The sequence below is a fragment of the Andrena cerasifolii genome, chromosome 8, assembly GCF_050908995.1.
Source record: "Andrena cerasifolii isolate SP2316 chromosome 8, iyAndCera1_principal, whole genome shotgun sequence".
Taxonomy (NCBI): domain Eukaryota; kingdom Metazoa; phylum Arthropoda; class Insecta; order Hymenoptera; family Andrenidae; genus Andrena; species Andrena cerasifolii.
In genome coordinates, this window is record NC_135125.1 from 6,947,325 (window position 1) to 6,962,567 (window position 15,243).

The 15,243-nt window shown below is 46.0% G+C and overlaps 4 protein-coding genes across 5 annotated transcripts in view; 3 read left to right on the top strand and 1 right to left on the bottom strand.

Moving 5' to 3' along the window:
• The first annotated feature begins 646 nt into the window (after positions 1–646).
• On the top strand, positions 647–1,811 carry LOC143372175 (RWD domain-containing protein 4). Its single transcript, XM_076818147.1, has 4 exons — positions 647–925; positions 1,106–1,215; positions 1,292–1,487; positions 1,560–1,811. Exons 1-4 carry the CDS (start codon positions 821–823, stop codon positions 1,725–1,727), a joined length of 579 nt encoding a protein of 192 aa, XP_076674262.1. The 5' UTR covers positions 647–820; the 3' UTR covers positions 1,728–1,811.
• Positions 1,812–1,856: 45 nt separating this feature from the next.
• On the bottom strand, positions 1,857–4,825 carry LOC143372171 (RUS family member 1). The gene is made up of 9 exons (XM_076818137.1): positions 4,496–4,825; positions 4,271–4,428; positions 3,866–4,026; positions 3,594–3,786; positions 3,415–3,530; positions 3,104–3,300; positions 2,404–2,663; positions 2,156–2,342; positions 1,857–2,073 (listed from the first exon to the last, which is right to left on the bottom strand). Exons 1-9 carry the CDS (start codon positions 4,563–4,565, stop codon positions 2,021–2,023), a joined length of 1,395 nt encoding a protein of 464 aa, XP_076674252.1. The 5' UTR covers positions 4,566–4,825; the 3' UTR covers positions 1,857–2,020.
• Positions 4,826–4,863: 38 nt separating this feature from the next.
• On the top strand, positions 4,864–8,569 carry LOC143372174 (uncharacterized). 2 transcript variants are annotated; one of them, XM_076818146.1, is made up of 5 exons: positions 4,864–6,026; positions 6,116–6,455; positions 6,519–6,660; positions 6,737–7,831; positions 7,956–8,569. In XM_076818146.1, exons 2-4 carry the CDS (start codon positions 6,261–6,263, stop codon positions 7,144–7,146), a joined length of 747 nt encoding a protein of 248 aa, XP_076674261.1. In that variant the 5' UTR covers positions 4,864–6,026; positions 6,116–6,260; the 3' UTR covers positions 7,147–7,831; positions 7,956–8,569. The 2 variants fall into 2 exon arrangements, with proteins under 2 accessions (XP_076674261.1, XP_076674260.1); XM_076818145.1 differs by having other exon boundaries at positions 4,865–6,026; positions 6,116–6,660.
• A 1,626-nt stretch (positions 8,570–10,195) lies between these two features.
• The window catches only part of Traf4 (TNF receptor associated factor 4), a 29,810-nt gene continuing 24,762 nt past the window's right edge, over positions 10,196–15,243 (top strand). Inside the window, exon 1 of the mRNA XM_076818139.1 lies at positions 10,196–10,335. The gene's annotated coding sequence lies outside the window, so the exon portion shown is untranslated. The remainder of the gene's footprint in view (positions 10,336–15,243) is intronic.

The window sequence follows — 15,243 nt, forward strand, 5'->3', positions numbered from 1 at the left end:
TTTCAAGTGCTTGCTGTGTGGAATATTAGGAACTAGAATCGAAGACTCCTGGTAGAGAACAGTAGAAAAGGTGCCAAACATTAAATTCTATATTATACTATTACCATTGGCGCGTAGAATATTTTCCAACAAATTTTTCTTTCAATTCTGGCACTTACAGTATTTTCTGCAAGGACTCTGTAATAAAATTCTTTTAAGGTTTATATAATTCATTAAACTCGATTTTCAGAAATTTAAACTAAAACTACTTCTCCGGAACATTAATGATAGAATTTGTATTTATTGAAAATTTGGTTAAAACATATTACGTAACACGCTACCTGACTCCCCCTCCCATGTAAGAAAACGTAAGAAATTCGCGACCCCTTCCCCCCCCCCCTAAAAAGTCTTATTTAATTTCAGGATGACCCCTATACGAAATAAAGATACGTGAAAGTATCAAATGTGGCTCGATTATTCCTACCCTGTAATACGAGTATAGTGTTGAGATACAAGAATAAGTGGAACCTGTAAACGTTTAGCCGTATAGGCGCGAAAGAAGGACAAACAGACAAACGTCTCACTTTTATATATTAGTAGAGATCTCTTTGATTCTCTTCGTTCCGCTGCGCTCCGCCAAAATGCCCGATCGCCTACCCTTTTCCTCATCTGTTTCAGCAGTTTCAAATATTCAAAATGTGTCTGGCTTGGCGCGATCGAGGCAGCACAATCGATCCACTAACTGCGTCTATATACCTGCTTTCCTAACCTCGAATCAACGCATGAACGGTTCGCGTGCGAGGGCGGTCGGGCTATCAAAATTTCACGCTGAAAAGGGGAAATGAGCGATGCTGAACTTCAGGAGGAGGAAAGAGAAGTGCTCCTTTCGATATACGACGGAGATCCAGCTTTTAAACAGCTGACACCTACCACGTTCCAGTATAAGGTGTGTCTTTCAGAATGCCACAAGAATTTCCCTTCAATCTATCACGTATAGCCATCGATTTTCACAGCCCTCCCGGAAATCAAGCTTTCCCCTTCCTTGAACATAACTAAAATTCACTTCGACCGCGTGACGTTTAGATCGTAATTCACTCGTTCGAAATAATTTCGATTTAATCGACAGTTCGGGGAGGACAATGACATGAAGTCGTTTCTATTGGAGATCATATGGGGCTCGACGTACCCATCGGAGAGGCCCACCATTAATATGAACACCTTCTACAACAAGCACATGTAAGTTCAGCTATGCTGTACTTCGAATATTCTTGCATTCTGTTGCTTTTATTAAAGGTGAATGATTGGAATACAGTGTGCAAGATGTGAAGGACAAAGTGACGAAGCACGTGGAGGCGGAGGCAGACCAGTGGCTAGGCAGCGCCATGACGTACACTCTGTTTCAATCTGTCCAAGAGTACTATGCCGAGCTGGTGTCCTCGCAGCCAGAATCGGTCGTCGATCTTAATACTCCCACCAGCCAGCTTAAACTGACGGAGGAGAATCAACAGGTGAGGAGCGATCGCGTCGAATAGCGAGCGAGCTTGAAATGTATGACGGTAGATCCGATTTCTTGTTTAAAGTCGGTAGGAACGACGAAGAAGCCGAAGAAGGAGCACCTGAGTAAAGCCCAGAAGCACAGGCAGTGGAATAAAGCGGACGGAAAGGGGCAGAGGCCGCGAGGATGGGACTGGGTGGACATAGTAAAACATTTGTCGCAAACTGGCCCTAAGCAAGAGCAGGAGACTTAGTTCGGCTTCGTTGAGAAATTTTGTACAGGTTAAAGGCGTGTTATATTTTTATAAATTATTGGGAATAAACTGGTTTCCATATCAGTTTCGCTATACACCATGATCACCTGTGATAAAGATTTGTAAGAAAATACTTATAGATAATTTTATCTCATTGCCAAGGAATAGTTACAAGATATGCGAATAAAGTTACATAAATAACCAACAGTTATAAAATTGCATAGAGAGAAATGATATCGACAAAGCGGCAACGACGCCTCCGCGCTTCGTCTTCACCATTCGATGATTATTTATTATAAAAATCTCCAAGTGGCTACCGGTAACAAGTTCGTTTCCGTGAGCCATCCTGGAAGAGATGTTTGAGTAAAAGAGCAGTGCAGCTTGTAACTGGATGGAGTTACCGACTCATAAGGATAGTAATTACTCACCTTTACTCTCGAGGCCGCCAATAAATGCTTTACATTCGCTAGAGATCATTAAGTTAGTAGCATAAATGCTTTCTATGGCTTTTGACAATTGCATGCTGCTGTTCGACGTGGAGTACCTCCTATTAAATATATAAAGCCGCATTAACGGGTACGACGGTTCGCTCGCTTCGGGCTTTAAGAAGAGATCCTGGAAAAGCTCGATGTATTAAAATGCACATCCGACGAACAAATCGATGCTCTGTACTTACAAGTGGCACTTTCAGAGACATACAAATGTACAAGCCGCAAAGGCAGGCGTGCAAATATGCTTCCACAACGTCGTACGGTTGCGCATCTTTTTTGAAGCATATAAAAATAGTTCTATTCTGTACATCGATGGAGATCAAATATTTTCTATCTAAAAACAGTTTCAATGATAGTTCAGTATCGCTGGTTGAAATTATGTTGTTTTTTAACAGAGCCGCGAGGGAGACGCCCATTTTTACATTGAACCCGCATATACTTATGGCTGGAAAGAAGAAGTGTTGTAAGAGCAACGATTGCATTTATCTATTAAGGGTCATCCTTAAATTACGTAAGGCTTTTGGGGGAGGAGGGGGTCGCGAATTTCTTAACTTTTTTTACAAGGGGGGGGGAGTCAGGTAGTGTCTTACGTAATATTTTTTAATCTAATTTTCAATAAATACAAATATCATTAATGTTCCAGAAAAGTAGTTTCAGTTCAAATTTCCCGAAACCGAGTTAAATGAATTATATAAACCTTTAAAAGAATTTGAATAACTGAAAAAATTAAATGTAAAAAATATTACGTAAGAAGGGGGTTGCAATATCAAATCTTACGAATTCTTATACTGGGGGAGGGTGGGGATAAGAAATCGCCAAAATTACCCTTACGTAATTTAAAGACGGCCCCTTAGCAGTAAAGCATGTCAAGTGAAACTATCTTACTGGGCTTGGCGAACAACAGCACTGATTCCTTTTTGTTAACTTCGTCGGGCTCGGGAATGGTTTCGTTCGTCACGTAGCTTTTCACTATTAAAGCTAAACGGTCTTCATTTAAAGAATTTAAACGTAGCGCTTTCACTGCCGAATAATTTGCGTATAGATGTACTGCCACCAGAAAGAGATAGAGTTCCATTATGTATCTACATGCAGATTATATATACTATAGATACATCGCGATATTATTCGCTCGTTTGTCGTAAATCTACGTGCGCTATTGCATCGAAGATCAGAGATACGTGTAACGGAGTATTTACCGGCCACTGTGGAAGATAGAAAGTATTAAGATTCCAACAAAAGATGCTATTAAATTCACACACGTCTCTTGGCTTCCGTCTTTCGCCGAGACATCCGCCAAATTGTTTTGTAACGCCTTTAATAGAAAGAAACATATTATTACTAAATAAGAAATAATCGATTTTCAGGTTTCTTGTACCTGGTGCTGTGTAAGCGCTGCCCTCGTCGCTCCACCGGCAACGCCAACGATCGATTTCATTGCTGTAGAAATGCACAGTATCACAAGAGAATAGGAGGAGAAATAAGGTAAAAGTAACTCTATTCCCATTGCTAGATCATTGAGAATGTCAGCGAAGAGCCTCCATTTCTTACACTGCCCGTCTAGGTCTGTCCTGAATGAAGTAAAAAAGACAGTTGGTTTTTGTACAAGCTACACAGGGCGATCAGGACCCAAAGTGTAATTCCATTTACCCGTTCCACCATGCGAATACGATTCGACCGACCATTCCAGTCCCGTCTTTCAGTATCCACGTTATCGCTGCAGCTAGGGGAGTGGCAGCAGCCTCCCCTACGCCGACTCCTTGCATAATGGAATGTGTTGTCAGAGTACCCATGATGGTACTTGCGAATGCCTGTGGAGCGGAGTGATAAAGCAGGTTGTACATGGTAGTTTCATTATAGTCTGATTTTCGATAGTTGAGACCTTTGGCGGATCCCTCGGACAGAGCATGGTTAAGGAGGAACCACTGGTATGTTACGGATTGCATGCGGCGTAGTGTACCATTGGTTCCTCCTTAACCACGCTCCGTCCGAGGGACCCGCCTCAGGTTGCAACTATCGAAAATCAAACTATAATAACATTGCACCTATACCAACCTGAACCGTGTCCCATATTTGATAAGCAGTGTAATCTGGGTGGACGCTGTCTGGGTATCCTTGAGGTAGGAATACCTCTTTGACAATCGATACGAAACTAGGATAAAGAGACTTCCTCCTAGCGGTGTCCGATAAGAGTTCAGTTATCGTTTGCTCGTCTGCAGGAAGAACCGAACGATAGGTTAGGTGAGCTAAGTGACGTTTCACACGTCAGGCTACTGTCACCTTTGGATTTGACGAAGAATCTGCCCCTCTCGCTCCCGTAAGCCTCGGTGAAGAACAATCGCTCGTGCATCTTGAGCTGCAACGTGATTAATTCGATTTGATTCGATCGCGACGCGGGACAGCGCGTGTAACTTTGGTTGCGAGCATAGTCTCTGTTGTGCAACGAAATTCCCTAATATTTCTCTCAGAAAAATAGTCCCTTGAGGAATCTCGAGTCGTTCGAAAAACAGAAGAATGATCGGAAAAAGTACAATTCTCCTTTCGCACACTTTATTTTCTACATCGCGTTAGAAACATGTATTTAACTTGCAGTTGCTGTTATCATTCAATTTCGCGCTTCTTCCGAGATATCGGTGTCTGGGAAGATCAAGGAAACGTCTTCGATTATTCCATTCAGTTCGGCTATGCAGGCGTCCAATCTTCTTCTTACATTCTTCACGTCGAATTTAACGTTCATGTATAAATTTAACTTGTGCATCTTATCGTTTATGCTCGAAATCAACCGACTTCCATGGCACTCGGCAGCCTCGGCACCACCGCCCATCCGATCCGTTTTAAAAATGTTATCCTCATTTGTTGCATCCTTTTGCAATACCTCCTGACTTTCAAGTTTACTCAGTTCGTTGTTGCAAATGTTGTTTCCTTGTAACCTCGCGAACTGGTTTACCGCTTCTTTCCCATTCTTCGACTCAATTTTCACGCATTTGCAGATCCGATGGATTATTTCGTCGCGCTCATCGACCGTGCAAAATGTTCGGCCACCCCCGTAATTTTCTTGTTGCATATTCTTAAACTTGTTTTCATCATTCCTTCCTTTCTCCTTCGATAAACCCATTTCCTCTACCCGAGGATCAAAAGTTACATGAACATTAGTCTTCAGCGAGGTTTTAGGTGGTTTATTTAGCTTCAGTGATTTATGGCCCTCGTTATGCGACTTTGTCTTAAAACAATTAAGAAAACTTCTTCGTTTGCATTCCATCGGTAAGTTGCACTGCGCTTTTCTAGAAATTCTCTTCCTTATTTTTAGTGACTTGTGAACACTGTTACGGTATGCATTCTCTTTTATTTTATTCTGGAATTCAAAATTTCTTCGCAACTCTTCTTCTACTTCCATCGTATTCATTACTTCATTGTTATCTTCCTCTAGTTTATACTTATAACCATTTATCGATTTATCTCGGATAATACGCTGCTCGGTTACGTCCGGAATAATAAGTCGATCAAGTTCGAGAGCAGTAGGATAGATGGCGGGAGCGCCATCATTCCAGCATGAAAACACTGGTTCGATCACGTTCCTAGATTCTGCAGACAATTTTTTCACGCCATTAGCTTCGGCACTTTTAAAGGCGTTAACCTCGTCTCGTAATAGCAGGGTTTTGAGGTTTAAAGCGGTTACGATCTTCGCGATGTCATTCAGGCTCAATTCTTCATTAACTTGACAGTGAGAGCAGCGGCTCGGCGCTGTTTGCATCGCGCGCGTAGTCAGTTTTATCGGTACTCTTATCCGGCAGCATGCTTGCAGCAGTGGAGTGTTAGTGTTTCTCGGAATCTAAACTAAATGACAACTTCTCCCCTGCATTACTTGGGCCCTCGAATTATCCGTTCGTGTTGGAATTATAGGTTATGCGACGTGGCGTTCGCGCGAAGTAACTTCAGAGCGTGGCTCATCTGTCGAAACATTCAATTAAAATAAATCTCTCGATAGACTGCGGCGCAGGAATTTTTAGAGCAAAGGAAGCATGCCACGCGTCTTCTAAAATGTAGCATGTCTGAAAGGTACGTGAAAGATATTTTCGAGAAGCTCGAGGAGATCGAGAAACTGCACGCGAAGCTTCGCAGCTTGGTCCCCCGAGTGAAGAATCATGAGGCAGAGAAGGTTTCGATCAACGCTCAGAAAACCTCGGAAAGCACGAATAATAATCAGTCCAAAGGGAATGGGAGAGATTCTTCGAAAACGAACGTGAGATATTTATTCGCCTTTCCTTCCGGCATTTCGAGCATACATTTCATGACGTATTTAAAGAACTTGAAGAATGGATCCCCCAACGGCAAATGGCGGAAGTTGAGTAGCAATTCGGCAAATTTCGTTAGCAAGCAGTGGCACGGCCTGAACGATAGGATAAAATATCTCCTGTCTACCATAAAGGAGCGTGATATTTTATTGGGTAAACGAAATTAGTCGAGCATTCGACGATCTACTCGCGGCTGAATGTGGTCATTACTGTCCGTCACGATTTGCAGTGAACAGAGCCGCGCAAACGTCCGACGATGATCGATCCGAAGGAATTTCGAGGAGACAATCGATAGCAGGAAGTCCGGAGATCGAATCTCGAGAGGATCGGCTTCACGAGAGAAGGAGGCACAAGGCGCAACGGGTGTTAGATCGATTACTGGAGCACTTTAATTATTCCCGTGATCCGAAGCTCGGGGACAGGGTGTCGATGCAGCAGGATCATCATTTAGGGAGTAGCGAGCCACACAGAGTGAAGAAGGCGATGCTACTTCCTGACCAGGAAGCCCAGACGTTGAAAGTTGTCTCTTCCGCTCAGAACGTTTCCATCGACGACAATAGGGAAAGTTATTCGGGCAAACGTTCTCCAAATAACCGAGCACAGACGTGTTTCAGAACATATGCATATTGTAAAAAGTAAAACTATGAATTTGCATTGTTTAATTTGTTTAGAAACGTGCTTCTTAATAGATTGCATTTCATTGCGTGTTCGATTCATTTGAGCGCGCGACATTCAAATTTCTCGCGTGGCTGTACAGTACCGCCAGCTGCACGAAAGTCGAGGAACTAAGGTTTGCCCCATGGCACTCGACGAGGTGCCCCCGACGCGACGGGAAGGAAATGTTTGAAAGAAACCTTAGGACGCGTGGGTCGCTCGATGGGGGCACAGGAAAGGCGGGTTCCACCGGAAGTCACGGCGGCTCAAACGTAACATTACGATCACGAGCGAATCCTTCGATCGTGCCTCGCTTAATTCCCGATTTCCCGGCCAGAGTATCTGCGTTTATAGGCATAGGAGAAATAATAGCGAGCCTAACGTTACGAATTAAGATTCCATCCTCTATCAATGGTTTCCTTAATTGCGACGCCTCTGAAATTTACGGTACAGCATACCTTATAGTATTTCTCTCGCTCACTCTTTCAAACTAGGAATTCGAAATGTAATACAATTTGCGATCACCTGTTTCCTAGGTGAAGAAAGGAAATCCCATCGTTGCGAATGGGAACTCGGTCGCGGCAACAATTAGCGTCCCCGATGCAATTTTTCTCGCCAATGCTCGCTGGATTAAGGCAAGAAGCACCATGACTAATCGATTTCAATGATGGTCAGTATTGCACCGCGCTTCGTACGAGCGCGGAGATTATTACGGCGGCTATTAAAGGCCCCCAGAAAAACGCCATCCGTAACACGATTTTCTACATCGTAAAAAGTGGAACTCTGACTTGCAGGTACCGCGACTTTATTCCTGGTGAAGATCTCGTCGATGGAAACGATTCCCTGCGCAAGAAAATGTGTTTAAACACTTCAAACCGAACTTCTTCATCGGCTGCTTAAAAATTCCGCACCCATTCCGCCCGTGACAGCGGCTACAACACAATCCCACCGTGTTAACTCCAGCTGAATGAAGCCATCTCCATCACCCAATGGCGAGGCAACTTGCTCTCGCCGGTCAGCAGACCTGCATGACTACAATCGCCACCGAACGTTCCCGAATTCTCCAAACTTCCGGTGGAACGAGGCTCGCAGAAGCATGAATGGTGCACGCAGCATCCTCGGTTGCTGAAAACGGGTGACGCGCCCCATAAACAAACTGGACTGCGTTTACACCGCGGCCCTGGGTAAAAGTGCGAATAAACGAGCGTACGGAGTACGCCACAGCGTCGCGCCCCGCGCCCCTTCCTAGCTCCGCGGCTCGTTTTCCAGTCAACGACTTCGTTGGACGGCGTTGCGCTCGCGCGCGCTGCCGAGCACGGGAAATACGGCGCGCCGCACACATGCACGGGGCGCGGAGCAGCGAGGTGGGGCTGCGCCGTTGCGCAGGCTATTCCTGTACACCGACGAGTCGCAAGTGGCATAACAACGCGGCCCTATTCCCGGTGGTGTGCGTCCGCCTGGCTAGCAGGGGCCAAGATAGGGTGGTGGGTTGATAAGGCGACATCCATGTTGAATTCCGCGCTCGCCTGGCCCTTCTGTTTTGCTCGGGTCCTCGCGTCGCGAAGATCTACGACTCCGCGGTGCTTTAACAGTTTCCCGTCGCTGTCCCAGCTGATTACCGACGGGCTCCGATCGCCGGCGCTGAGCGGGAAGGATTTGTCGAGCCGCGTTGAATATCGCGCTCGCTTAGTTACCTCGAGTCGCTCGTCTCGTCGCCTAATCACCTGGAGCGCGAGCTTCTGCGAATCACCGCGGCCGGCTGGCTTGACCGTGTATGGCGTGAATGGGAGGCCAAGGGAGCCCGGGCGTTTTCGCGTTTCATTCTTGGGAAGGTAACGTGCTTCATCGAGGCCGCTTGTTTCGGGTGATTGGACGATCGCGGGTGCTTGGTTGCCTGCCAGTTGATGGTGTATGGCTAGGCCGAGGCGCGGTAACAAATTAAGCCCCTGTAAGTGCCCTAACAGTTCCCTAGGCTAGATTCTTCAGTGGGCGTAAGTCAGATTCGCCTAGAATACTCTACCTCGCAGCACATTATCCCCCATGTTCGATTACTTGGAACGTTCGCGTTCCTCGGGGAAACTGAATTTCGCCAGGCACACGGGGGTCACGCGACTCCTCGAGTCGCACGGCCGTACCTCCTCGGCTCTTCCCTTTTTTTTTCCCAGTGCCACCACCGCTCCTTCCCCACCATTCCCCCACGGTTTTGTAATGCCTCTCTGTCTCTGGCACTTCCTGTGTTCCGCCACGCTCACCTGTCCGCCGGCACCTGCCTTCATAACTATCTAGGTGTGCACAGTGTACAGAGGTGACCGTGTATCCTATGGGACTTTTAGCTTGCACGCTCGTGGCCAAGCGTTGTCGCGCCCACTGCACACCGTCCACCTGGAAACGCCGTAGTCGAGTTCGCTACGCAGTCTACGTTACGCTGCCGACCACCGCGGCCGCGCTATCAGTGTTTCCTTCCCGCTGATAACGTCACTCGGGCCTCGCCGATTAGTGTCCTCCGCGACCGCCACGCAACTGGTTCTCGCCCCTCGACTAGTCCACCTTCGTCGCTGCACCCGGAAAGGTTCGAGTTCGTACACGATCACCGAAATCTCCGCTCTTTGTGCCTGGCAAACCCCTTGCAATTCGATTCCGTTTGTACTTGAAAAGGGGTTTTCCAATGGGTCCGCGTAAGGGATTAGAGGTTCGACTTGGAAGCGCTGAATGGCAGGCAGACGGTGGATATCGCCGTCCGCGAAGCCCATTGTCCGCTTCCGGTTCAAGGGAATATTGTGGGAAGTTTCCTGGGCATAGAGCTTACGTGGGATTTCTTGTTGCGAGTAGTTGTTTAGCGGTGTTGTTTAACCGGCGACGTTTTCTTTTATTTTTCATTGCCTGGCGAGAAGCAGGGACAGCAGGCCTTTGCAGCTAGGATGGCGTAGGGCGTAAGGACTCCTGCTCGCGTGGGACGGAGAGTGTCGACTTTACCTGTTTCGTGATTCACTGAAGGATCTTCTGGAGTGAAGGCTCTCGGAGGATTCTCTAAGAATTCTTTGGTGCAACGTTGCTTCTCCAGAATTGGAAGCTGAAGCTTGGATACAGTGACTAGTTCGTGTTCGGTACTGCACCATCTGCGCTTCGTATCATCGAGTTTCAGTGCCTTAGAATGACATCAAGATATCACACTGGGTGAGTGACTCTTGCAAACGTTTCACCACACACAGTTCAACAGCACGCTACTCTGCACCTACACTTGCGGTCGCGCATTCTTTGAACATTGAACTCCGTTTCGTTAAAGAGGAGATTTTTCATTGATAAGTAACTGCTTATATAGTAACGCGATGTAAATAGAAAAATGTTTCGAGGCGTTAGGAAAGGCCACGGAGCATTCACGATCGATAGGTTGCCCCTGGAAGCCCAGGGCCGCGATTTGAAAAGCAAATTTCGTGCGTTGCTAGTCAGGGCAGGTAGGAAAGCCCAGCGCGACAATGGACTCCCACTTTGACCATAGGGGACCGTAATGGCGTCCCTTTTAAGAGGCGCATACACGTGTTCTTGGCACGAGACTTAATTTCTTCTCCAATCCACAACGCGATAGGACACTGTCTCTTAGATTTTCACTTTGACGAGCGCCCTCGCGATAGTTCACAGTCGTAAAACGATGGTTGCGTTAGAAAAGGTAGGAAATACCGATGAATCCACGGGGTCACGTCGGGATGCACTCGCGAGACCGTTCGTGCAACCACGTTTCCATCGCGCTCGAAATACCTCGTTTATAAATCCCTCGCTACTCGCAAGTCGCGTACTTCTCTCTTCGGCAGCCTGCCATTTCCATGATCCAGCGGTACCTTCCCGAGAATCTCGCGAGGAGGCTGCTCCTGTGCCGCACACGCTTCCGTTACTTTGGGCATTAATATCCCCCATTGAATTTCAATGCTGTTTAATTGATCGCTGCTATAATTTATTTCCACCGCGGGGTAACATTTTTACCAATTAAAATGCTGTTACAATTTAATCGTAAAGTTTCGAGTTACCTCCCAGTTAAAGCTTCTCGAGGATCACGTGCACGTCTGCGTTCGATTACGTTAATTGCAGGCCAAGGTATATTGAATTACAACAGTTATTGATGTCGTTTGGCGCTGGGCGCGCGGAGGATGTCACGGCGCCGTGTAAACCGGTACCAGTGAGTTATTAATTCGAAACAATCCGATTGACGGGGGTGAATAATGAGGCCGCATGCATCACCTACTCTGCGCACTATTTACCTATTATCGCGTGCAGCTGCGGCCACGTGTTCGGGGAACTTGCATGTATAAGTACATCTTCGCTTCTTGTCCCCTCGAATCTTTCGTTTCAATGGGAACTAGTAATATAATCATTATCAGTAATAACGCCACTGTTCTAAATTGTTTTTCTTTGATTATTCCACTTGGGGGTCACCCTTAAATTACATAAGGTTTTTTGGAGCGGGAGAGGGTCGCGAATTTCTTATTCTTTCTTACACGGGGGGAGAGGGAGCCGGGTGGCGTCTTATTATATTTTTTTAACCTAATTTTCAATATGAGTAGAATTTAAAAAGAATTTTAATTGCTGAAAAATTGCAATGTAAAAAATATTAGGTAAGGAAGGCTGGGAGATGGGGGTCGGAATGTAAAATCTTAGGAATTCTTATACCGGGGGAGGGAGAGGGTAAGAAATTGCCAAAATTACCTTTACGTAATTTAAGGACGGCCCCTTGATCTCGAGAAGTGATAGGTAGGGGTGGAAAACTTGTAGGGGAGGCCGGGAATGGTTGTCGCAACAGCTATAACAAAGAAACTATAAACAATAGGAATTTATAGTTTGTTCGTTTTCGTGTGCTCGAAGTAAATTACGCGCCGTATTTTCTACGAAATAATTATAGGTTATTTCTTACTATTAACTATAATATTGCTGCACTATTCTCGTAGTTTAGAGTTTTTTTCTATCTTACTGTAATGATTTTTTACATTTTTTAAACATTTTAATACACGAGTAGAGAGGTGAGATTGTTTAACGGGGTGGGTCAAGTTGTCGCAGAACATTTGGAAAGAAGAACAAAGCGAAACGAGTTATTTTATCCGATAAAGGAAAAAATTAAAAAAAAGAGAAAAGTATTAACAATTAATAAAGATGAAAAAGAAAATGAAGAAGACTTTTGCCTTGTGTGCTTGTCTCTGTATTCAGAAAGCAAATTCAGAGAAATTGGGGCTCACAAGGGAAGATATCCTGAAGCCGAAAATTCAAAAAATTCTGAAACTTTGTGAATATGTAGAGGATTTCCTCGTGATTACAACGGAATTTTTGTTTGCTGCCCAAATTCACTCCAAGGGGGTGAAATTAACCCTTGAGAATTCGGCTATTTTCGGATTTTGTGTTATAACTTGCGAACTGTAAGAGATAGAAAAAAAGTTTCCAGACAAAAGTTACTTCGTTTAATTAAATCTACCATTTGGTGAAAAAATTATTTACAGTTCACGAGTTATAACACAAAATCGGTAAATAACTGGATTTTCAGCGGTCAATTACACCCCCTTAGAGCGAATTTGGGCAGCAAACAAAAATCGCGTTGTAATCAGGAGGAAATTCTCTACATATTCCCAAAGTTTCAGAATTTTTAGAATTTCCGGGTTCGGGATGTTCCCTTGTCAGTGATAAAGTTGTAAACTGTTTGTTAATAATGTTTCTAAGTTTAATTTTGTGTTCGAGACTATATCATTTATAATTACAATAACAAAGACGATATTACTTCCATAATTAAATCGGCTTTTTATTAACCTTTAGAGGGCCGGGATTTTTTCATTGAAATTATAAATTTTACTTACTTAAAATTGATGCATATATACCACCAAAATGGCCGGCAAAGTATCCAAATTCTTAGGTGGCCACAATAGTGGCCAGCCCGGCCCTCTAAAGGTTAATAAACTTAGCTAACTAAATTTACGACAACCAACCCAGCCACGGAGTATATTGTCACAAGGTAGTTCCCGCAAATAATGTGTATTAGCTCCTAATCTGATTGACAAAATCCACAGGACGAATTTTTTTTTATAAAGTCGGACGTACATACTTTATATTAATCTAAGTCTGAATGAACCTCCCTGCAGCTATAACCCGTAAAAAAAATCAAAATAAGGAAATGAAACAACCACACCCGGTCTCCCCTATTCCCTTTTAATTCATCCTTAAAATCGTTTCCACCAGCGAAGAGACACTTTTCGACGGTTTCCCTTGTCCCTTGGCACGACGGAACTTCCAGCCACCTGTTGGTGTATTAAAAACGATAACAAAGTGGAGGGATGGGAAGTGAGAGGGCCATTCGTTGACATTTCCCTCGCGGCACGTTCACGCCTATCTCATCATGGCGATCGCGTGGCTTGCATACGTGCCGCAAACGCTTCGTTATTTTCTCGAAGTCGGCTTGTTCGCGAGGCCATGATCCGCGGACTTTCTCTCATCCCTGCGCATCCATCTTGGGCGTGCGGTTGCATATGCACGGAATGCTGCCGCTGACCGATAAACAGCCGTAACGCTGCAACCATCCACGCTGCCCGATTAGCGACACTACCACCGTCTTAACGCACCTCTGAGTGCTGCGCCGTTTTAGGCAACTGACCCGCTTCGCTGAGAACACGTAGAAGAATCTTCAGTTTCACAGACGGGGAGCACTGTCTGCGAATTAAGCCTAGAAAACGCGATCTAATAGAATCGTTCCTCGGATCTTCTCAAAGTTATTAAAAACTTGCCGCGGTAACACCGAGGACCTCGTAGATCCGTAATCGTAAGGAACAGTGGGAGTATCTGATGCGCAGGAAGGTGTAAATTCCTGACTGCTCTCACTGGACGCGGCACTAATTTTCTGAACGAGAGATCAGATGCTTTTCCGCCTGCTTACGTCATTGCCAGCTCGAAACTCGAAGCGGCTTCGCTCGAAATTGGAAATGACCGTGAATAGGAAACGACTTAGAATCGCGCTATTCCCATCGTTAGCCTGGATGCATCGGCGTTGCAGCTGCCGCGCAGTGACAGCTGCAGCTTTTTACTGGCTTGCACTGGTTACTCTGGTTTCCATGCGCGGAAGACGTCGGTGGCGCGGGTACGATCGCGCTGGTCGCACGCCGCTGGCCGATAAAAAAGAAAAACCAGCCCGTGGAAAGAGGAGGAAGGGAAGCTTTCCCGTCTATGCAAAAGAATATCCCATTACGCGATAAACAGCGCGCCAATTAATATCTAATCCCTTCGTGCTACGCACAAGCTCGTCTTTCCAACGCCAAGCCCCTCGACGTCGCTACGAGCACGTTCTAATGAGCCAGCATACATTACCCTCGGATCCCCTGATTTATTCGAAGGATATTAATAAACATCGATAGCGTTTTATCAGGAATCCAGAATCGAGCCAAGCGCGCGCCTCTCCGTCTTCTAACTTGCACGAGATTCTCTGGGCGCAAAGTGTCCGTGCACGTAGAGCTCGCGCGCGATCAACGCAAGCGTGGCGCGAACGTATCGTAATTAATTCCACGGTCGCTCGGACCTGTAGTCCTTGGGAGCAACTATTTTGATAAAGCCGACGTTTCAGCGCCTGCCTCGTAACGCGGGTTGCCTGCGTGCGGGCGCTACAGATCGCGCGACCAGGCTCTCCGCGACTAAAACGAAGAACAGCTCAGGCTTCGTGAATCTTAAGTAGAGCCGCTACGTTCATTCATGCAACCCCGTCGATGTCGCTGAATTGATACGTCCATGTCGCCGCGTCGACGCTATGATACGCTTCGCCGTCGAGGTGAATGGATTTCGGAATCGGTCTCGATGCGAGATCCGTCCCAGGAGCTCGCGCCAGGCAGCCAGAAATATGCATTCGAGTCGGGGAAGGGTGTGAGGCACATCTGGCCGGTGATCGCTCCGAAGATGCATCTTCGATGCAGGTGCAACGTCTCGGAACACGTGGAGACCGAGCGAGCCTGCCCCGAGAGATTTCGACGCTATTTCGAACAGCAGGGTCGGTCGCAGTTTCGAGCGCCTCTTTTTCTTCCCTCGATTTAACGTCGATGCCGACAGATGTTGCCCGCACCGCCCAAGATGCCC

Excerpts from the sequence above, each read along its gene's own strand:
- LOC143372175 (XM_076818147.1), top strand. The coding sequence starts at position 821 with ATGAGCGATGCTGAACTTCAGGAGGAGGAAAGAGAAGTGCTCCTTTCG. Across the intron at positions 926-1,105 it reads CTACCACGTTCCAGTATAAG|TTCGGGGAGGACAATGACAT; the intron begins GTGTGTCTTTCA and ends TTTAATCGACAG. Across the intron at positions 1,488-1,559 it reads TGACGGAGGAGAATCAACAG|TCGGTAGGAACGACGAAGAA; the intron begins GTGAGGAGCGAT and ends TCTTGTTTAAAG.
- LOC143372171 (XM_076818137.1), bottom strand. The coding sequence starts at position 4,565 with ATGCACGAGCGATTGTTCTTCACCGAGGCTTACGGGAGCGAGAGGGGC. Across the intron at positions 4,429-4,495 it reads ATTCTTCGTCAAATCCAAAG|ACGAGCAAACGATAACTGAA; the intron begins GTGACAGTAGCC and ends TTCTTCCTGCAG. Across the intron at positions 4,027-4,270 it reads AAATATGGGACACGGTTCAG|GCATTCGCAAGTACCATCAT; the intron begins GTTGGTATAGGT and ends TCCGCTCCACAG.
- LOC143372174 (XM_076818145.1), top strand. The coding sequence starts at position 6,261 with ATGTCTGAAAGGTACGTGAAAGATATTTTCGAGAAGCTCGAGGAGATC. Across the intron at positions 6,661-6,736 it reads GGAGCGTGATATTTTATTGG|TGAACAGAGCCGCGCAAACG; the intron begins GTAAACGAAATT and ends CACGATTTGCAG.